The following is a 22,735-nucleotide window of genomic DNA, read 5'->3' as shown; positions in this document are numbered from 1 at the left end:
TGGTATCTCATTTTGCTTTTAATTACATTTCCCTCTTTATTAATGAGACTGAACATCTTCATATGCTTAATGGTTAAATGTTTCTTATTTTGTTAAATGCCCGTTTGGACATTTTGCCCATTTTCTATTAGGTTGTTTTTATATTGATTTGTGGGAGTTCTTTATTCTGGATACAGAATCTTTGTTACTTATCTGTTGCAAACTTCTTCCATTTGTGCTTTGTCTTTTTCTTTTCTTTATTGTTGGTGGTTGAAAGTTATTTTAAATTTTTTTTTTTTAAGGTTTATTCATTTTTCAGAGACAGAGAGACAGAGCGTGAGCGGGGGAGGGGCAGAAAGAGAGGGAGACACAGAATCGGAAACAGGCTCCAGGCTCTGAGCCATCAGCCCAGAGCCTGACGCGGGGCTCGAACTCCTGGACCGCGAGATCGTGACCTGGCTGAAGTCGGACGCTTAACCGACTGCGCCACCCAGGCGCCCCTGAAAGTTATTTTAATAGCCAGATTTGTCGGTCTTCTCTTTCGGGATGATTTTTTATATCTCGTTTTAGAAATTCTTTCCTACCTGAGGGTCAGAAAGATATTAGCTATATTCTGCATCCCCCCCCCCTCCCCACACACACAGTTTTAAAGTTTTGCTTTTCATGTTTAATTCCTTAATCTGCTCGAAACTGTTGTATGGATGATATGAGACAAAGATTACAAAGATTCATTTTATTTTTTTTCCCACTGGGATACCTGTTGTGCCAGCACCATTTATTGACTAGTTCCTTTTTTCTCCACTGACTCTGAAGTTGCTCTTCTCACAGCATCATGGTTCCGCCTGGGTTCTCCATTCTATCACATTGATCAGTTTCGTCTATCTCTGTACCAGTATCATACTGTCTTTACTATGGCTTTAAAATAAATCTTGGGGGCGCCTGCGTGGCTCAGTTGGTTAAGTGTCCTACTCTTAATTTTGGCTCAGGTCTCACGGTTTGGTTTGATCTCACGGTTCATGGGTTGGAGCCCTACGAGGCCTGCTTGGGATTCTGTCTCCCTCCCTCTTTCTCTGTCCTACCCCCTGCTCTCTCTCTCTCTCTGTCTCTCAAAATAAATAAATAAACTTGAAAAAATAATAAAATAAATCTGGATGTCATGTCCTAAGCCAGATTCCCTGGATTTATAGATAAAAATGGAGAAAATTGATGTCTTTACTATATAGAGTCCTCTTATCTATAAACATGACTTCTTAATTTATTTGAGAGTTACTAATGTCATTTAAGATAAAGTTTCAAGATTTTCTGTATAAATATCTTCTACATCCTTTAGTGTATATATTCTTAGGTACCTTATAGTTTTTTTTTTTTTATTACTGTAGAAATGCTGCCTTTGAAAAATTTTATTTCCTACCCTTTTTTTTCTTTTGCTGGTATATAAAAATACAGCTGACTTTTTCATATTGTTCAGTTAGCCAAACATCTTACTAATCTCCCTTACTATTGCTAATAATTTGTCTGTAAATACTTTGTGTTTTTTATGTAAATAATTACATCATTTGCAAATAACAATAATTTTGTTCCTGCCTCTCCAATTCGTATCCCTTTAATTACTGTTTTATAGCACCAGACTTACAGTGCGATGTTGATTTTAGAAGTGGTAATGGTGGATATCACTGCATTATTCCCAATTTTAAAGGGAATCCTTCCAATGTTACTTTCTTAGTTTTTGATATATACCCATTATCCGGTTAAGAGGGTAATTTTCTAGTCTAACTTGCTGAAAGATTTTATCATGAATGGGTATTAAATTTTATTAACTGCTTTTTTAGCCTCTGTCGAGATAATTATATCATCTTTCCTTTTTCATATGTTAATATGCTGAGGGACTTATGTAGGTTTTCTCATGTGAAGCCATCCTGGCATTCCTGTTAATGGATTTGGCTTAATAACATTTTGTTTAATATATTTGCATCTATACTTGTGAGTGAGGTTGGCCTGAAATTTTTTTCTTTCCCATACTTTGTCTGTTTTTGCTACCAAGATTATACTGTCCTTCCAGAACTTATTGGGAGCATTCCCTCTTTTTCTGTTCTCTGCAAATGTTTGAATAAGATTGAATAACCTGTTCACTGAAAATTTGTGGAGAACTTGCATCTGTGGTCATTTGGGGTTTGGTGTTTTCTTAGTAGGGAGATTTTTAAATATAGTTTCAATTTACTTAGCACTTATTGGTTTGTTAAGATTTCCTAATTCATCTTGAGTCAATTTGTAGGTTACATTTTCTCAACTTTGTCCATTTTGTATACATTTTAAGAATAATCAGTATAAAGTTCTTTGTGGGGTTATCTTTCTAACTTCCATTGGCCCTAGATTTATGATCCTCCTTGTAATTTGTAATGTTTATTTGCACCTTCTGTCCTCTCATAATAGTTGTCCTAGAGGCTTCATAAATCCTGTCTCATTCATAGATTTCTGCCCTTACCTTTATCTTTTTACTTCTACTTTCTTTTGGTGTATTTTCTTGAGCTCCCCACCGCCCCCCACCACTCCCCTTAGCTTGGGTACCTCATTATTTTCAGCCTTCCTTTTTTCCTAACATAAATATTTAAGGATTCTATAAATTTCCCTTGTAAATACTGCATTAGCTTCATTTCACGGTTTTGATAGGTAATACTTACATTATTTCATTTCTGAGTATTTTTAATTTCTTCATAGATTCTCCTTTTACCTCTGAGTGATTTAGAGGAAATTTTTTTCCTATTAACGAAATAACATATTTTACTAAAAATAACTATTGCGGCACCTGGTTGGCTCCCTCAGTAGAGCATATGACTCTTGATTTCAGGGTTGTGAGCCTGACCCCTATGTTGGGTGTGGAGATTACTTAAAAATAAAATCTTAAGGGGCACCTGGGTGGCTTAGTGGGTTAATAAGCATCTGACTTCAGCTCAGGTCATGATCTCCCAGTTCATGAGTTTGAGGCCTGCATTGGGCTCTATGCTGACAGCTCAGAGCCTGGATCCTGTTTCAGATTCTCTCTCTCTCTCTCTCTCTCTCTCTCTCTCTCTCTCTCTCAATCTCAATCTCTCCCCCCCCCCCCATGCACTCTGCACTCTCTTTCTAAAATAAACATTAAAAAATTTTTAATAAAATAATAAATAAAATCTTTAAAAATATAACTATATCTAATAAAACAAAAATATTTAGTGAGAAACAACTAGGCAGCATACAACTGCACAACTCCTTTTTCTTCTAGACAACTGTTGGCTTCATAGTGCAACAGAAATGCTTTATGTATACATCTCATTTTATCAGAGTATTAAAAAGATACGTATACTCAAGGTTTGAGATTTAATTAATATTTTTTACTCTTTCATCAAGGATATTCTTAATTAAGTTGCACTGTTTGTCCTATGGGGTAATGGCTGTGAAGAATACAGTGGCCACCAGTCTAAATGCTACTGCCTTGATTCTCTTTCTTTCTTTCTTTCTTTCTTTCTTTCTTTCTTTCTTTCTTTTAATTGAAGTATAGTTGACACACAATAGAAGTTGTTGTTGTTGGTGGTGTTGTTGTTTTAGTTTATTTTTGACAGAGAGAGAGAGAGACAGAGCATGAGCGGGGGAGGGGCAGAGAGAGAGGGAGACACAGAATCCGAAGCAGGCTCAAGGCTCTGAGCTGTCAGCACAGAGCACGATGCGGAGCTCGAACCTGTGAACCCTGAGATCATGACCCAAGCCGAAGTTGGATGCTTAACCGACTGAGCCACCCACAATAGAAGTATTTTTAAATTTCCAAATATATGGAGTTTTAAGTTTATACTTTGGTGATTGACCTTTAACTTCATTGCGTTGTAGTCAGAGAACATAGCCTGTTTGATAACAATTCCTTGAAATTTCTTGAGACTTGCTAGTATGTGATCAACATTTGTAAACGTTCCATGTGTCTTTGAGAAAAATGTGTATTTTCTAATTATTGAATAAAAAGTTGTGTATATACCCACTAGATGAACCTTGTTAACTGTGTCTTCTGGATAGTCTATATCTTAACATTATCATTGTTCTCTTCCCTCCCTGAAGTTATATCAACTTTTGCTTTATATATATTTCAAGTCCATGGCAAGTTTAGGAATGTTGCCTCTTCCTGGTGAATTGAACCTTGTATCATTATTTAGTGACCATCTGTATTCCTAATAATGCTTTTATCTTAAAAGCTATTCCATCTGACATTACTAATAGTTGATCTAACTCTTAGCAGTTTGCCTGATACACCTTTTAATAGCCTTTTATTTCAGGTTTTATGGCCCTTGTGCTTAGGTGGATCTCTCGTAAATAGTGTAGGAATAGATTTTGTTTGTAATTCAAAATGGAAATAATCTGCTTTTAGCAGGAAACTGTTTTGTTTTAGTCCTTAGGCCTAAATTAAGAAGTTTTTCCTCCAGAGAGAGTTTTCTTTTGCTTCTACTGGTAGTATCTAGGTTTATTTTAGTCCATTTGAGAGTCTTAGCTGACTTTGTGGTCGCAGGCTCAGCTTTCTTACTTTGCTGGTGGCCCATGATTCAGTATCCCCATTGAAGTGTTGTTGGCATCTGTTCTTAGGCCCATCCTGACTTTCCTTTAGTCTCTAGCTACAAGGATACATTATTTGGGCCCGCACTTGGAGTTGTAGATAATCCCTGACCTCTTGTGAGATCAAGGAATCCTTTAAGGGAGGTTTCTTATGCAGCATATGGTTCTGTAATGGCAGGGTCCCCTAGAGCACCTAGTCGGCCATAATATCAGATGTGGAAATCTCTTGTATTCTCCTTGGTTTCTTTTCCAATATCTGATATAATGTACATTTGTTTATTTACTGCCCTTCTGTTCCCACTAGAATGTAAGCTCCATGAGGGCAAGGATTTTTCCTAGATGGATTTTTACTGCTGCATCTCTAGCATCTAGGCTGATACATAGAATATGCTTAATCAATATTTGTTGAATGCATGACTATGGAGGGTGGAGAGGGTGGTATAAAAAAGCAATCCCAAGTCTTGAACTTTTACCTTAAAATGCTCTTATATGTTCCCCCATGACCATTGTCACAATTTAGGGTGCCCTTACTTTTCCCTAGACTATTGGTTTCTGTTTCTGCTTTGTGATCCATCCACCCTTTCCAATTCAGCCTTCACATTGCTACCAGTTTTTTTCCTAAATATAAATCTGATTATCTCACCGTCCTGTCTTGGCTTAGCCTATAGAATCAATTCCAGTTTCTTTAATGTGGCATTTTGTTCCCAGTGTAGTTTCCAGTCTTATTTTTTTTTTAATTATTTATTTTTGAGACAGAGACAGAGACAGAGCATGAACGGGGGAGGGTCAGAGAGAGAGGGAGACACAGAATCTGAAACAGGCTCCAGGCTCTGAGCTGCCAGCACAGAGCCCGACGTGGGGCTTGAACTCACGGACCGCGAGATCATGACCTGAGCCGAAGTCAGACGCTTAACTGACTGAGCCACCCAGGTGCCCCTTTCCAGCATCCTATGCTCTAGTGCAGGTTCTCCCAGTATGCCACGTCTCTATTTTTATGTGACTGTGCCCTTACTTACAGAGTTCTCAGAGCCTGAAAAGTCATTCTTTCATTTAGGCCCATCAGAATCTTAGTCATCCTTCATTCATCCAAAGTCTTTTTCCTAAAGTCTATCCTGATATTCAGTGAGAAGAATCATTCATTCCTGACATTTTCTTTTGCTGTTTTGGTACTTTTCATAACCTGCCTTGTATTCTAAAAAGCAGTTTGTCTTTCTTTCCTTATTAGATTTTTGAAGCTCTTTGAAGTCTTGAGCTTCATGTTTTATTTCTCTTTATTTCCTGAAGGTCTGCAGTATAGTGTTTTATCTATAATGGATCTTTGATAAATCATTATCAAACTTGAATCTTGAAGCTCTGGGTTTCGACCGATGCTATTTTCTCTTTCTGCTGCGATAAACTAATTTTGTCTGGTGTCTTCAGTCCTCATACTCCAGTGACAATAATTTCCAAATCCTCTTCTGAATAGTGTGACTTAGGGATCTCACATTGTTCCCCCTCCCTCACCAGTACCTCTCATAACTGTTCCACAATAAAGGCACCATCATTCTTTTAGTTGCAGAAACTCAAAACCTTGCTGAAATTTCTATCACCCTTTGTCTTAGTCTTCTGACTTCAACTAGTCACAAAGTCCTGTTAATTTCTCCCTTAAAATGTTACTCAGCTCCATAACTCCCTCTCCATTTCAGCTTAGAAGGCCTTGGACAAAGCCTTTATTATCTTATACCTAGTTCTGATAGCTCCCCGTCTCCTGGGATCTCACAGCCTGCCATTTAAAGATCAGATTACTTCACCTGGCATTTAAGACTACCCAGAGTCTAGGTTAATTTTGCTACCCCCAACATGGGTCCTCTGGTTTCTGTCCAGAGTTCTGTCTGGGTTACTGTCTCCTAAGCCTACCTTGTTCATAGCCTTTTCACCTCCTCCACCGCCCTTGTCCTTCTACCCTGACATGCCAGTTCCTGTTCATTTTTCAGGATCTGGATAATGGACACCACCCTCGCCTCCCCTCCAATGAACATTTCCCTCAACAGTGGAAACTCTAGTTATCACTTCCTCCTTTGAACTTTTTTTTTTTAAGTGCTAATTGTTTTCTTTGAAACTTAAAAAAGAGCCAGCAAATTGGAAGGGATCTAAAAGTAATCTGGTTTAACCTCTAACCCAAGACGTCAGTCCTTTCTATAGCTCACACATAGCATTAGCTTCTAATATTATACAAAGCTTCTGTTTTTTTCTTTCTACTTATGTAAAGAGCATCTGGAGGCTAGGGATTTAATTCATCATGTGCTTGTTTTTCCTCTTGATTGTCAATATGTTTTTTGTCCCTAAGACACAAAAATATGTTCATTGATTGAATCCGAAATTTTCTCTCTTGCTAGTTTACAGAGGAGACTGACTTGCCCAAAAGCCTATTTCCATAGTTCTCTGTTTCCAAATATCTACAAATGAAGATGACTTAAAAGCAATGGATACATTTGCAATCTATTCTTTTCTTTATACAGTTCTGTATTAGCCTTGATTTTTATTTTCCTACATCTTGAAATTATATTTGGAATTTTGCACTTTTGCATGAACTACAGCTGAAATGCATATGGATATGAATGGAGTCTGTTGAATGTTGATCATGTTTTCCTATAGTAGTTAAGAAATATTTAGCAAGGAATATTTCATTGAATTCATTTAAATGAAGGTAATTATACTGTGGTTTGAAATTTTACAAAACATTTTTCAACCACAAAAAACTGTTTCTTGTGGGCAGCAAGTGGACAGTTATAATATGTGTAGGTTTTTAAAAAAAAATACATCACTTGTGACTGCTGTGGGGTAAACAGAAATGATAGCTTCAACTTCTTTGTAATTATTTGTATAATTTTGAAAATAAATGTTTTCAAAGCAAAGATGTTTATAGAAGGTTAGTGCTAACTTCAAGTATGTCAAATGCTTTAACTATATAGAGGGTATTTAATATTGTATTATGGTTTTGATGAAAATACAGAAGTGATATTTTCATATTTTAAGAACTTTTCTCCATTTTAGAGCATGTCAAAAGAATAAACATAGTAATTTGAATGCTCTATTTTTATTCCTAGAAACCAGCAAATATCCTAGTAATGGGAGAAGGCCCTGAAAGGGGGAGAGTCAAAATAGGTAGGTAATTATTTCTCAAATAATTTATCAAGAAACTGAAGTGACTTCAAAGATGGTTTCCCCTTTTTAAGACTCTTATTTAAGCAGTTCATTTTAAAATGACTTCCTCGTCATGTTTTTAGAAAATATGTCGGGAGGTGTAGGTAGATAGTTGATAAAACGCCTCAGGTTTCTTCCCCAAGTAAGCTGAGGCAAGCAAGCACACAAAAATTTCATTCTCATACAGTACCCAAGCACGTGTTTTTGCCGTGGTTGCTCTCCTGCACAGCTGCCCTAAATGTCATCTTCTAAGTCTTGCTTTTGTCTCCGCTTCACCAGTGTTCTTTCCCTGAAGGCATCTCTCCCACCTGACCTAACACACGCACATCTTCCCACATACCTTGCCCCCGCGCCCTGCATGCCCGTGCCAGGTACCAACATATTTTTTCCAAATGAAATATACATGTTTATAAACCCTCTTATGTGGTGGTCTTAGGTTAAGGCACCCACAGGAGTCCTTCCCATTTATTAAGATTCCCTTTGCAACCCTGAAGATCGTTCTAGAAGAAATTGGCATCATTTATACCTCTGACGTATTTGGGAAGAGAATGAGGTGAAGAAATGCTTCATTCTAATTTTTTTTTGTAATAGAAATTGCATTTATTAAATGTTCCAATGGTTTTCAGAAGGATTTTAAAATAAATATTGTTTCATCAACCTGCTTTCTTTGCTGTTAGGATATGTCATGCTAGGGGTGATGCAGAATTGTGCTAACTTGACCTATTGCACATCCATTCTGTCCTACTACACCCAAGCGTCCTCCTTGGTTGGTTATAAACCAAATTTGGTTGGTTATAAACCAAATTCCTTTCCTTTCAACCTCTACGCTAAGTTTACTGAGATTCAGAGTCATAAAAAATGTTGTTGATGGTCACTAAGAACCAAGTAGCTGCTTTCCTTTACCCCCCCTTCCGTTTTGCTTCCCTCCCCACCCCTCTCTACCACTCCTCACTTTTTTTCTGTTTCACGCTCGCACTCTTTTTTCCTTATAGGCATTTGAGGACCTACTTTTTGCTAGACATTGGTGAAAGGGAAAGGGTGGTAAAGGGCAGTCCCTCCCTGTGACAGACAGTGAAATAATTAGTTTACTACCCAGTGTCATAAACGCTTTCATATGTTCCCTCACTTTATACAACCACCCTGTAAGGTGGATGTTCCAGAGAAGGAGAGCTGACTTTAGAGAGGTTGTGGCTTACTCAGCCTCTCAAGTCCAAAGTCTCTTTCCCTACAAATGTTGCTGCCCAGCCATATCAAAGCTGTCTGCTGTACCCTCACTGACCACTTTTTGTCGGCACAGCGCTGCCTTTGAAACGGTCTCAGAGAAAGAGTGACTCTCCCCTCCCGAGGCCTACCTATGTGGGGTCCCCCTAGCTTCTAAATAGCTTCCCATTGTACTTAAACTCTCACACCGCAGTGTCTCCACTCTCTGCTTCCCCAGTTTCTCCTCTTCACTTTTAAACCTTCATAATCCTTTTCCAATTCTAAAATAAATCTTCTCATACCCATTTTGTTTTCTTTACTATTCATTCAATTTCCCCTCCTTGTTCCTCTACTGCTAGAACATACGATGTTCACCCACTGGTTCCACTCACCCTAATCTGTCCTCTAATTCTGTCCCTCTATCGAAACTGCTCTCCAAAAAGGTCACCTACGACCTCTGTCTCATCAGATCTAGTGGCCTGTATTTAGTCACGGTTTTCCTTTATTGCCTTAGTCATTTGTTCTTCTGACCAGTCTGGCCTTGAGACTGTCTTTTTCCTTGGTCTACGTGACATCACATAATTCTGTTTTTCTACTTACCACTTTTGCTCTTACTTCTGCATTTTATTTATTACTGGCTTCTACTCCTATTAACCTTGTGTTGCACTGGCCAGGGCGTGGCCTCTCTCTACAATTGCGACTTTAAGGAATTGATGAGTGTGGCCTAAAAATCTTGGATTCTGTAAAAATCATTCTAAGATCTGAGTCTCATTCTCTTCTCTCCCCCTAGCCAGAATCTTTACCTTAATTTGGATGTGCTGCTGGCAACCTCTGCTCCATTGTTTCAAACCAAATTCATCATGGTCATCTTGTACTCTCCCCTCGTTTGTACCAGTCATCCCCTCTATCCTGGTCCCTCGCACTCACTGTCTTTCTCTTACTACTCCCAGATATCTCTAGTACTCCTCACCCGAAATTCTGTATTCTAGCCAGGCCAGTTGGTTACCCTACTGTTCAGAGTTTTAGGATGGTAATTCTGTTCACCATTAGGAATACAGTCAGGGTTAAAAGTAAGCAAGAAGTAATACCAGCAGTCTAGAAAACAATTTAGTTGAGTAAATTGCTTTTGATTTTTGTTGTAATAGCACATTACTTTTTAAAACTTAGTAATGCTCTGATGCCTGTGCTTAACACTTTAACACAGTCCTTTTCTTTAATTTTTTTTTTTGTAACGTTTATTTATTTTTGAGACAGAGAGAGACAGAGCATGAACGGGGGAGGGGCAGAGAGAGAGGGAGACACAGAATCGGAAGCAGGCTCCAGGCTCTGAGCCACCAGCCCAGAGCCCTGACGCGGGGCTCAAACCCACGGACCGCGAGATCGTGACCTGAGCCGAAGTCGGACACCCAACCGACTAAGCCACCCAGGCGCCCCACACAGTCCTTTTTTGAGTGAAAAGAAAAGCACAGTCAAATGAGAAATGCATTGCACCCTTCCCTGTGCCTAAGCCTCCCCCTCCCCAGCAACCTGAAGACTTCAGGTCTTACCTGAAATGCTTCCTGCCACTTTTACCGTTCAGTGATTCACCCTTGAGGATCCAGCTCAAGTTCCATGTTCAGTTTGGTCCACTTCCACAAATGTTTACCAGTGTGCCACATAGAGCCAGGAAGGAGATACATGCCCTCCCCTCATAGGACTTAGAGTCTAGTAGAAGCCAGTGGTAACTCACCTTTGGTCTTCAGCACTTCTGTTTTTATCTACTCTGTGTATTTTGTCACCTCACCTTCATGTCAGTTCCTTGGTGGTAGACACCATGGTTTTCCTGCTTTTCTTCATCATCTGATACTGTCTCATTAGCACTCACACCAGAATTTTATCACTGCAATCTGTTGAATGGAACGGTTTTAGGTTAGTTACCTTTTGTCGACATTGGTGATTATTTGAGAAATGGTTTGAAACTCCTTTAAAGTTCAAATAATAGACAGGAATTATTTTTAAGAATGTTTATGGTGTCCTTTGGACTTGATTTCATCTGACACTGAATAGATGAGGCTTATATAAAACTAAGAAGGTAGGGAATAAAGGGAGAAATACTGGCTTCAGCTTTTACTTAAAAATAACATACTTTTCAATGGGTGAAACATTTCATCACATTACTTTGCCATCAGCAACAATCAGCATGTATTAAATACATAAAGCAGTGCTTTGAAGTAGGCGTAATATTGGTAGAAAGATTTTGAATGTCTTTGCTATGGGGGAAATTTAGTTAGGAAACAGTAGGCATCAGCACAGGCTTCTTTGGATAGCCTTATTTTTTATGACCTGTGTTCTCCAAAGCATTCTCAGAAAGCCTTGTAAAATATTCAAATTCTAAAGAAACAAAATCACTGTAAATTAAAATTTTAATGTATGTTATAGCATGCAGTTTTAGATTAAATGATTAAATAGTACATTAAACCTTAATGTGCTATTACATAGTTCATTGGGACCCCTTATACAGTCAAAATATACTGCAAAATATACTGTGTACATTACATATTTCAAATTACGGAGGTTTTTCATTCTTGTGATTTGACCTCTGTGATATGTGATTGTCATACGTATAATCTATTGGATGTCAGATCAATGATTAAGAATATAGCTGCTAAGTTATAACATGGTTTGTTTGAATACTAGCATTTTTACTGCTATCCCTGTGACCTTGGGAAAGTCACTTAAGTGCCTTGGACTTTAGATTCTTCATCTCAGAGGTGGGGAACAAAATACTTATTAAACCAGCATGAGGATTAGATGAAGTGATACATGATATATGTGAAAACCATCTGTAATTCTGAAGTACTTGATAAATGAAAGGTATTTGTTATTTATTAAATCTTAAGAAAATTAGATAGTCTCAAAGACTTATTATATGGTAGATTGTTTTTTTAATTTTATTTTTAAGTAATCTCTACACCCAGCCTGGGGATCAAATTCACAACCCCAAGATCAAGAGTCACATGCTCTCCCGACTGAGCCAGCCAGGCACCCAGGAACTTATTAGAGTAATAAATATTCTTTTTACTACTTGTGTACACCTCTAATATTTAACTCAGTTAGCTTTGGCATAGACCTTTGTTACACCCTGAATTATAACAAATTATAACAAATTACCTCGTACATATCGTGTACATTTTCCTGGAAACATGTATACGGTGTGCTGGTAATTATCCAACAATGGCTCCCTGGGTGGAAAAAAATCCCCAGTGTGTAGCGTTTGTTGTTTTCTATGATGTAAATATTCCCATGATAGCCAATTTCAAGTCGCATGACATCACTCAACTCAGTGTTGGGGAGAAATGTGTACAAACTGGCTCTCATGCATCCACGAGCCAATTCCAGCTCACGCCACACTCAGATATAGTCAGTGTTTAGATGCAGAGGCGTCCAGAGGTCATAATTAACCATGGAAATTTTGAGACTGTTTCAGTTTAAAAAAACATTTAAGAATATTATGTCTCTGAAAGCCAGGGATCTGAAGTCAGACCTGGATTCTAATTATGACTCTGTATTTACTAGCTCTGTGGCCTTGGGCAAGTCAGAATATCTTTAGGCCTCGGTTTCTTTATCAGTAAAATAGGCATGATAATAATATCTACTCAGAAGGGGGATCTGGTGCCTGGTGCAGACCCCTGGTTGAAAAGGAATAAAAGGATTGCTTTATAAAGTTATTGTCTTCAATAGTGGCTGTTGTCATCAACCTTGCATGGTTCTAGTAGTATGCCAGACTGAGTTTTATATTAACTTATTTCATTTTTTAGCGGACATGGGTTTTGCCAGATTATTCAATTCTCCTCTAAAGCCACTAGCAGATTTGGATCCAGTAGTTGTGACGTTTTGGTATCGGGCTCCAGAACTTCTGCTTGGTGCAAGACATTATACAAAGGCCATTGGTAAGTTAGTCTAAAATGATTTACTATCTTAGCATCAAATTATCATAAATACCAAATGGTGTCATAATTATGAAGCTGCTTTGTAAAAACCGCTTTATATCTCTTTGTAAAAGTCCTATTGTCATCTGTATTCCTGCATTTTATATTCTGGTAGATTAGGATTTTTAACCGTGTAGGAGAATATGGTTCTTGTAAAAGGAGAAAGCATTTTCTTTTAGAGAATAGAGTTATCTGATCCTGTTGAATTGCCACGGAAATGATAACATACAAGTTTTATTTTGCACTTACCCACCATTGATCAGAAGAACTGGAGAGATTTCTAGAATTGTTTTCTCCACAAAAAGAAAAACAGAAAACAAGAATAGTGTGGTGTTGGCAAAAGGCCCTTCTACTGGGGGAAAGTCAGTCCGTCCGTCCTTTCCTAAACCAGAAGTAACGTGACTAATTTTTCTCTCCCGCCATGACGCTGATCAGAATAGCAGTTTCTCCATTACAGGAGGAAATAAGAGTCTGGGTAGGTTAGCTGTGCTGAGCCTCTTTCCATTTTGCCAAGAGAAAAAATGGGGTAAGAAAACCTGTTATAAATACACTCTCTGTAGGATTTAAAGTCTGCTCCAGAACAGACAAGGGTTTTACTACCTGATGACTACAGTGTCCTCAGTGGGCCCAGCTACAAATTGAGGGAGTCAGGAAGAGGGAGCTGTACTCAAACCTAGAGATTTCTCAAAATGAGGTGGAAAGAGAGGAGGTGGGTAGTACTGTCACTATGATGGGCTAGTTCTATGAGGTGCCGAAATCTCCTGCGTGTATTTCTTGAAATTTTCCTTGTGTGGAATTTTCTGTTTACTGGTATTAGACTGGTACCAGTTTTGACTACATTTAGCTGCATTTGTTGAGTTCTATTTAATAAAGGCACCAAAAATACGAAATTATTAAAAACAGATGAGCACAAACCTTTCTCTGTTAAACTTCTGAAAAACCTGGTAACATGCAAAGAACTACAAAGGAAGCTCCCATGTTGGAAAAGATTCGATAGATAACTAACCTATACGTGGGTAAAAGGAGAAACAAAAAGTAAAATATAGTGATGTCCTTATTCATCAGGTCTGATTTCTGCAAAACTGAGACGCCGAGCGTACATATACTTTGTCCAGGGATGGCGACGCTAGCAAGGGGCTGGAATCTTGTAATACTTTGTAAATATTGCCGAAAGATTTTGTTCAATTAGTGAAAAATCCCATGAGTGTTTGACAGTAGAGGAGTCTGAGACCGACCTTAGACCCTTCCACCAGCAGCTGAGCCCACAGTGAGGCTGCGTTCAGAGGTTACCGAGGCCACGCTCTCAGCCACGGACAGGGTCAGCTGTCTGTGAAAAATTCAGAACTGCACAAGCAGACGGAAGGAGTAGAGGGCTCTCAGAATGAGGGGTTAAAATCAGAACCTGACTCTACTTACATTCCAGGGAGTGATTTTTACTGAGGAGCTGTGTCTTTGAAACTTTGAGAATTGCGTTTGCTTTTTCTCTTAGATCTCTCAATCAGAGCAGTAAAGTCTCTTAGACAGTCTCAGAAGGCACCGGGGGATAGCAGGAGACTGAAGAGACGCCAGAGAAAGAGGCATGTTAGTTGAGCAGCACCAGGTTGGTGCCTCAGCACAGAACTGATGATGAGATAACCCAGAACGCAAGGCAGCAAGTAGGGGATGTGCTAACAGTAGAAATCCACACGCGCTGGGCTCTTACCAAGCTCACAGTCTAGATCTACAAGGGAGATTTCCAGTAAGAAAAGGCAGATTCAGCCAAAACCTTCTGTTAAACTAAGTGACTTCCCACCAAAGCCTGTCCCACTCTCAGAGATTCTGATAGAGCCAATCTGTGGCAGTAAGTCCCATATGTAGTACGTGCCGTTAAATGGTTCTGTTGCACATGGTCCACACACTTTGACAGCCCAGACGTTGAGAAGCACAGTTCTATGAATATTTTCTGATTAGCTGTTCTACCATTGAAATAAAAGTAGATATCTTTGGGGGAAGTAAAGCTGAGTATGAATTAGAAATCCACTATATTTCCTATTTCCTGAGGGTAAGGACAACTGAAATTAAGTTTAAATGAGTTTACAACTTACAGATAAAGATAAAAATATAATCACTGATTTTCAATTTTAGTTAAGTTGCAGTTATCTCTTCTGGATAGAAACTAAGAAAGAAGACCCAGAGAAAGAATATTCCCCAAATAAGTTATTTTCAGGCTTGAAATACATTCCTAGCAGACATAAATACATAGAGTAAATACATAGCCATTCACTTATTCTTACTCTTCTTCATAGCTGGTTCATGTCAGAAATGAGTATTATTTCTATTCAGAGCATATAAAAAAAAGAAGGGGCGCCTGGGTGGCGCAGTCAGTTAAGCGTCCGACTTCAGCCAGGTCACGATCTCGCGGTCCTTGAGTTCGAGCCCCGCGTCGGGCTCTGGGCTGATGGCTCGGAGCCTGGAGCCTGTTTCCGATTCTGTGTCTCTCTCTGTCTCTCTGCCCCTCCCCCGTTCATGCTCTGTCTCTCTCTGTCCCAAAAATAAATAAACGTTGAAAAAAAAAATTTTAAAAAAAAAGAGTTCGGTGATTTGATATCAGTGAAGTTTTATGGAGTGACATTTAGGGGGGTTGGGGAATGACAGCGTGTGTGTGTGTGTGTGTGTGTGTGTGTGTGTGTGTAAAGGGAGGGAAGGAAGGAAGGAGGGAGGAACAGTCTTGAGATCTGAGAGCTGAGAAATGGGTATAGATGATACAGGAACCAGATGACCATTTAAAATTAGAGGCTAATATGAGGCAAGAAACCCTAAAATTTAACATTACCTGCTACTCTGAGGTTCCTTCTCTTAGCAGTTCTCAGGAGATCTAGATCCTGGCTCCTGTCCTTTAAATGGAAGGCAGACCAGAAATTGGCATGACCAGAAACATGCAGCACTAGTCCCAGCCGACTGCATAGTAGAGGCAGCCAGCAGGAAGAGAGATGGGACTGTCAGAGACAGCTCTGTCAGAGGCAAGAGTGACAACAACATGATGTGGGAGAGAGAAAAGAATTTAATAGTAGACACTGAAGAGTTATTACTCTACTCTTTCATGATGGATGCTTATGATGATGATGACCCTTCTGAGTCATTAAGAAAGAGTAAATGATATTTTATAACCTCTTAAGATGGCAGGTAATGAATGGTGTGATAAAAAATGGGTGTTGAAGTGATTTGTTTCCGTTATCCAAAAGGCTAACTTACGTGAAAGGAAACTGTTCCTGAATGGAGTGAGACATTACACTATGTTTTTTTTTTTCATTTAGCAATTTGTTTTATGAAATAACATACCAATGTTAATTCTAGCTAATGGCTATAATTAGACTTTTTTCTTAATTAGCTTGTCTACAGAATGTGATTCCCACATTTAGTAGGCTACTAAACACTGCTTTTCTATCCGATACTGTAGTCTGTGCATTATTATTTAAAAAAAAAAATACGACATAGCATTTATTTAAGTGGGCAAGTGTGAATATAGATCTTATAAAAATTCACTTATACATTTGGCAAAGCATTGTAAATATAATATTATAGTCTTAGAATCTAAATTACAATTTTTCAATGTGTAAAATCCAAATAGAATAATCTAAAACTGGTGATTTGAAATGGCTAGTAAAACTTTTAAAGATGCCTAACTTTCTCCTGGAATATTGGAGCAATGGAACAGCTTAATCCAAGTGATTATGTTCAAATAACTTCTCTCCTGGTGTCATGCTGTACCCATATATACTTGTATTTATTAGCTTCTAGACCTTACAATTTGTTGGAAAAACTGAAGTTGGTAGTCTTTCAAACAAAAGTTGTTTTTTGCAAATCATTTTATATGGTCTATCCTGGTTGTCTAGACTCCTAAATCAGAAATTATGCTCTATCATTATGCAGGTAATTGATTTAAAGGAATGAATCGCTATATACCTGATGATGATATTGTTTTAGTCTGCCAGGTCATGAATTTTATACCCTGTATTAGATTTTCAATTGAATGCTTCACTGACTACATTGTTAATAGTGGTTAGAAAGGCTTTGCCTAAATGTAAATTCCTTGCTTGCTAAATTGAGTTTCCCAAGTGTATCTTCATTAGGAAATTTACAAGTAAATGTTTTTTATTTGGCTTTCAATCTGTTATATGATGATACAGCTATTTCATGTCATATATATGTTTTCTTAATATAGTTATCATACTTTGTATATTTCATCACTGAAAAGTATTTTTACATGTAGGTTATGATTATACCTAGGAGTTATAACCCAAGAAATATAATAAATGTGTGCAAACACTTATTCTTCTTCTTTCATAGATATATGGGCAATAGGTTGCATATTTGCTGAATTGTTGACTTCAGAACCTATTTTTCACTGTCGTCAGGAAGATATAAAAACAAGCAATCCCTTTCATCATGATCAACTAGATCGGATATTTAGTGTCATGGGGTTTCCTGCAGGTAATTTATTTTTCTTTTCAAAATAATATTTGAGTCATATTTGAAAATAATTCCTTTTCAAAAGCATATTTTGAGTATTTTTATGTATATGTTTAAGCTAAAATAGATTTTTGATAGAAGTAACATTATTTTCTATAACAATATTTGATATTTTTTTGTAAGATAAAGATTGGGAAGATATTAGAAAGATGCCAGAATACCCTACACTTCAGAAAGACTTTAGAAGAACAACGTAAGTAATTTCATATTAAATATAAGTAGTAACTTCACTGGGAATATTAAAATTAATCCTTTAAAAAACAGATATAGATTAGTATTTAAACCAGAAAATTAGATTTTAATATATTAATTATGCTTATGATTTAAAGAAGATTTTCCAGATGTTGCTAACATACATGTTAGGCTTAGGCTGTAGTATTTTATAAACTTTTGAGAATTTTAAGGGTCAGTATCATGTTTAAATGTGTCTCCTGTTTTAGCATGATGAGGGCTCAGTTCAAGGCTACAACTGTGATTTGATCTTTATCTGAATAATGACTAGTGACTGAAATGCCGGGTGAGGCAACCAGGAAGGACAACAGAAGGAAGGCCACATGGCCTGGAAGCGGGGTAAAACACACTGGTGGGAATGTGTATATTGAGTAGGAGTGAGGGAATAAAGGTGACAGAGTGCGAGGAGTTTGTTACAAATGCACACACCTAGAGGAAGAGGTGTAAGAGGTTTTCTTCTGGGCGACTTAACAGGAAATTTCAAGACAGGATATCTTGTAGGAACAAAAGCAGACATGATAAAGAGGAGGAGGGAATGGCACTTGTCATTTTTGGCCCCTCTTTTACACAGTCCTTGGTGGGGTCTTTTTCCTGTCTCTCTCTCTTAAAGATGGCACTGGTATTGCTCAAGGTTCTGTCTTGGGCTGTCTTTTCACTCTGGACATTGTCCCGGGCAGTCCCTCTGATCTTATTGGCCACAATTTACCATCGATGATGCTAATAATTCCCAGTTTATGCATCCGACTCAGATCTCTTTTCCAAATTTCAGACCCATTTGTCTAATTGCCTCATGGAATCCCAACCTGAAATTTCTATAAATACGTTAAGTTAAATGTCCAAAATTGAACTCATCATCTATCCTCCCATACCTTCCTCCCGCTGTATTTCCAATCTTAGGAAACGACTCCATGATTCACCCAGTTGTTCAAGCCCAAGACCTGACATCCCTGATCCTTCTTTTATCGCCTTCTCTTCCATGTTACCCTGCAGGATCCAAAAAACTAGTAAATCTAGTCAGTTCTTTGTATTTCTCTCCATCTACTCTGCCACTATTACAGTCTAGACCGACCTCTCTCTCGCTTAGGGTCCTGCAGTGGCCTCCTAAGTGGTATTTCTACCTCCAGTCTTTATTCCAACTCACTGTCTATACCACAGTCATTGCCCAAAGCAAATTTGATCTTGTTGGTCTCCTCGCTGCTCTCAATTCACTATTGCTCTCACTTCCTTAGTATGGCTTACAGAGCTCTGGCTTCTACATCACCAAATTCATCTCCTACACAACTGTCCACTTTGTATTCTACAGCCTAGACAGCATGAATTTCTTTAAGAAGCTTGAAAACCCAGAGCTTTTTTTTGACCTCTGGGTTTTTACACATGCTGTTTCTTCAGTCTAGGATGTACTTTACTCCCACTCATTTCCTCAGATTAACTCCTATTTTTCCTTTCTACTTGTCCTTTAGGCCTTGCCTTGGGCATCACTTGCCTGCTGAGGCCTCCCTTGACCTTCTAGGTCTGAGTCACGTACTCCTCTCTTGCATCCTGGGCTGTTTCTCTCAGCACTGATGACTTTGCCCTACAGTTACCTTTTTTTTAAAAAAATTTTGAGAGAGAGAGAGAGAGAGAGAGAGAGAGAGAATATCTCAAGCAGACTCCATACTCAGCACAGAACCCAATGTGGGGCTTGATTCCATGACCTGAGCCGAAATCAAGAGTGGGACGCTCAACTGACTGAGCCACCCAGGCGCCCCTACAGTTAGCTTTTGAATACTTGTCTGCCTTCCCTCTAGATAGTATGGGTTATGTCTTTCTTATCCATCATTATATGTATACCCAGGCCTGGTACTTAGTACGTGCTCATTAGTTACTGTCAAATGGACATTATATGAAAGTGGTTCAAGTAATTGAAGACATGCTAATAATATAAAAGATGGAGAATATTAATGTCGGCAGTGAACACTTATTGTTTAAAGACCAAAGGAAAATTTTCACATAAAATTACAGTGTTTACAGTAACTAGAAATAAAAGGAGAGCTTTAAAGGATAAATGAAACTCAGAAAAGTCATAGGAAAAGCTCAGCAATAAGAGCCCATATGTCTTAAGCAAACAATTGTACCCCATGAAAGCAGCTACTAATACATAAGATGAAAGGAGTTTATTAAAAATTAGCTAGATCTAGGGGCGCCTGGGTGGCTCAGTTGTTTAAGTGTCTGACTTTGCCTCAGGTCATGATCTCGTGGTTCATGGGTTCGAGCCCCACGTCAGGCTCTTGCTTCCTGGATTCTGTCTCTCTGCCCCTCCCCCACTCATACTCTGTCTCTGTCTCTCTCTCTCTCAAAAATAAATAAAACATTAAAAAAAAATTTTTAATTAGCTAAATCTAATGTAGTAGTACATACAAGCCACTGAAGTAAAATATTATTTAAAAATTCCGGGGGCACCTGGATGGTTCAGTCAGTTGAGCAACTGACTTCGGCTTAGGTCATGATCTCATGGTTCGTGGGTTTGAGCCCCACGTCAGGCTTTGTGTCTGAGTCCAGCTCAGAGCCTGGAGCCTGCTTCGGATTCTGTGTCTCTCTCTCCCTCTGTTGCTCCCCTGCTCGTTCTCTGTCTCTCAAAAATAAATAAACATTTTAAAAAAAAATTTTTTTCCAGAAAAAATTATCTCAAATAAAGGAAAAATAACTTGTTTTCATTATATCAGATGAAAAGAACCAAAAAAATTACTCTTAAAGTGAATCAGGAAGAATAGTGATAGAAGTTTCTGTAATCTTTCTAAAGTGTCAGCTTTTATTAGCTAAGTAGAAGGCAACGTGAAAATAGGATTAAAAGGAAATCTAGAAGTTGACTTTAAATTGAATGTTACAATAAGCATGGTCTGATCTTATGATAGAAACAAATAATTTAGAATCTGGAGTTAACCCAGAGAAATCAATGATTCGACAGAAAGACCAAAGACATGTATGTAGACAAACTACATTTCTGCATAAACTTTAAAATCTCTTCCCATTAATAAATTTAGTGGTTACCTTGCTAATAAAAATGTTCCTAGTATTGGAGGGAAAAATTTTTTTTTAATTTTTTTAAGATTTTATTTTTAAGCAATCTCTATACCCAATATGGGACTCAAACTTATAACTCTGAGATCAAGAGTTGCATGCTCTACTGACTGAGCCAGCCAGGAGCCCCGAAAAAATTTTATATATACATGGCAAAGATTTTGTTTTATTATTTTTATTCTTTTAATTTTTATTTATTTTTGAGAGAGAGAGAGAGTTCAAGTAGGGAGGGGGCAGAGAGAGAGGGAGACACAGAATCTGAAGCAGGCTCCAGGCTCTGAGCTGTCAGCACAGAGCCTGACACGGGGCTCGAACCCATGAACCATGAGATTATGACATGAGCCAAAGTCAGACACTGACTGACTGAGCCACCCAGGCTCACATGGCAAAGATTTTAAAAATGAACATACCTAGGGCTGGCAAGGGTATGATAAAATGGGCCCTCTTCCTTGTATGCCACTGGTGATAAAAATGTTTCTCAAACTTTAATGTACCTACAGATCACCTGGAGACCTTGTTAAAAATGCAGATTCTGATTCAGAATTTGGGATAGGGCCTGAGAATCTATATTTCTAACGTGGGCTCTCGGGGCCCATGCTGCTGATCTGAGGGCCAGGTTCATGTAGCAAGGTTTTAGAGCACATAAAACTGGCTTTGCAATGCACATACTCTTTGACCTAATAAACCCAAGAATTTATCCTGTGGAAGCAATCAGAGCAGCTACAGGTAGCTAACCAAGTGTTTATTATGTGTCAGGTGTGGTGCTAAGCCCTTACCTACATTTTCTCATATGGTCCCCACGACACTCTATAAGAGAGGTATAATTGTAATCTTTAGTTTTCAGATGACGAAGCTAAGGCTTTCATAAGGGTTAACTAACTGCCCAAGGTCACACAACTGGTAAATGACTGAGTCAGGGTCTGGAAGGGATCTCTGTTTCCCAACTATGTGCAGTATTGTTTCCCTACCATGTGGACCAGATTAACCTACAAAGACCTGTATTTAACTATTGTGAAACAAACAACGTCAGTAACACTAGGAATATACATATATAACCACTACAAATGAGTAGTTTAGAGAGCACTGAACAAGGAAAAATGTTTATGAAACAATATTAAGTGAAAAGAGGACAATTTGTATAGTGTGATCCCAATTTTGTAAAAACAAAACAAAACAGAAATCCCTCTGTGTCTGTGTCATATATATAAAAGCATAGCAAGAATGTCAAAGGAAAATTAGCAAAATCTCAGCAGTGTTTTTTTGTTTGTTTTAATCATTGAGTGGCTTGATTACGAGTGATTTCAGTTTTTTTCTTTATACTTTTCTATATTCTCTAAATTTTCTACCATGAACATACATGTTACTTATTTTTTGACCTTTTTAAATGTGAAATATTTCGTATATAGGAAAGAACATATATTCTGAATTTGTATTTGTCATTCCACATTTTTCATTATAGTTTTGCTACAGGTGTTATGTATTCCAAATAAATTATTGCTCAGTTTAATATATCTTTTATCTTCATATAAATTATATTACAGTTTGTATTTTCTTTTGTAGTTTTATTTCCCACTCAACCTCTGTATTCATTTTAACTATTGTTCAATATTCCATTCTGTGAATATGTAACAATGTACCCATTCTTTAATTGGTAGACGTTTGTGTTGTTTACAGTTTTTTCTATTACAGGAATACTAAGAACATTCTTGTTCACACATCCTGTGATACACATGCACAAAGGAATCTCTTAGAGTATGTACCTAGGAAGGGAATTGCTAGGTTATAGGTTGTTCACATTTTCAGCTCTAGTGGTTAATGTGTAATTATTTTCCAAAGCGATTATAACAATAGAAACTCTTACATACGGTGTTTAACAATTCCCACTGCACACATTTACCAATATTTGGTTACGTATTCTTTCACTAATCATTAGAAAAGACAATGGCCTAAACATGTACCTTATAGGAAAACCAATCTGGGAGTTTTATTGTGTAAACTGTACTTCAATAATAAACATTATTTGAAAAAAAAGTGTGAGTGTT

At 37.9% G+C, this 22,735-nt stretch overlaps 1 protein-coding gene across 14 annotated transcripts in view; it reads left to right on the top strand.

Moving 5' to 3' along the window:
• The window catches only part of CDK19 (cyclin dependent kinase 19), a 194,607-nt gene that overhangs the window by 152,752 nt on the left and 19,120 nt on the right, over positions 1 to 22,735 (top strand). For all 14 annotated transcript variants that reach the window (XM_023254251.2, XM_023254252.2, XM_023254253.2 and 11 more), the window contains 4 exons: positions 7,632 to 7,689; positions 12,726 to 12,857; positions 17,223 to 17,366; positions 17,529 to 17,598. In XM_023254251.2, coding sequence (XP_023110019.1) covers positions 7,632 to 7,689; positions 12,726 to 12,857; positions 17,223 to 17,366; positions 17,529 to 17,598 — 404 coding nt within the window. The remainder of the gene's footprint in view (positions 1 to 7,631; positions 7,690 to 12,725; positions 12,858 to 17,222; positions 17,367 to 17,528; positions 17,599 to 22,735) is intronic.

The sequence above is a fragment of the Felis catus genome, chromosome B2 (assembly GCF_018350175.1).
Source record: "Felis catus isolate Fca126 chromosome B2, F.catus_Fca126_mat1.0, whole genome shotgun sequence".
NCBI lineage: Eukaryota > Metazoa > Chordata > Mammalia > Carnivora > Felidae > Felis > Felis catus.
Note: the sequence above shows the minus strand (reverse complement) of the source record. Positions and strands in the feature narration are given on the sequence as shown.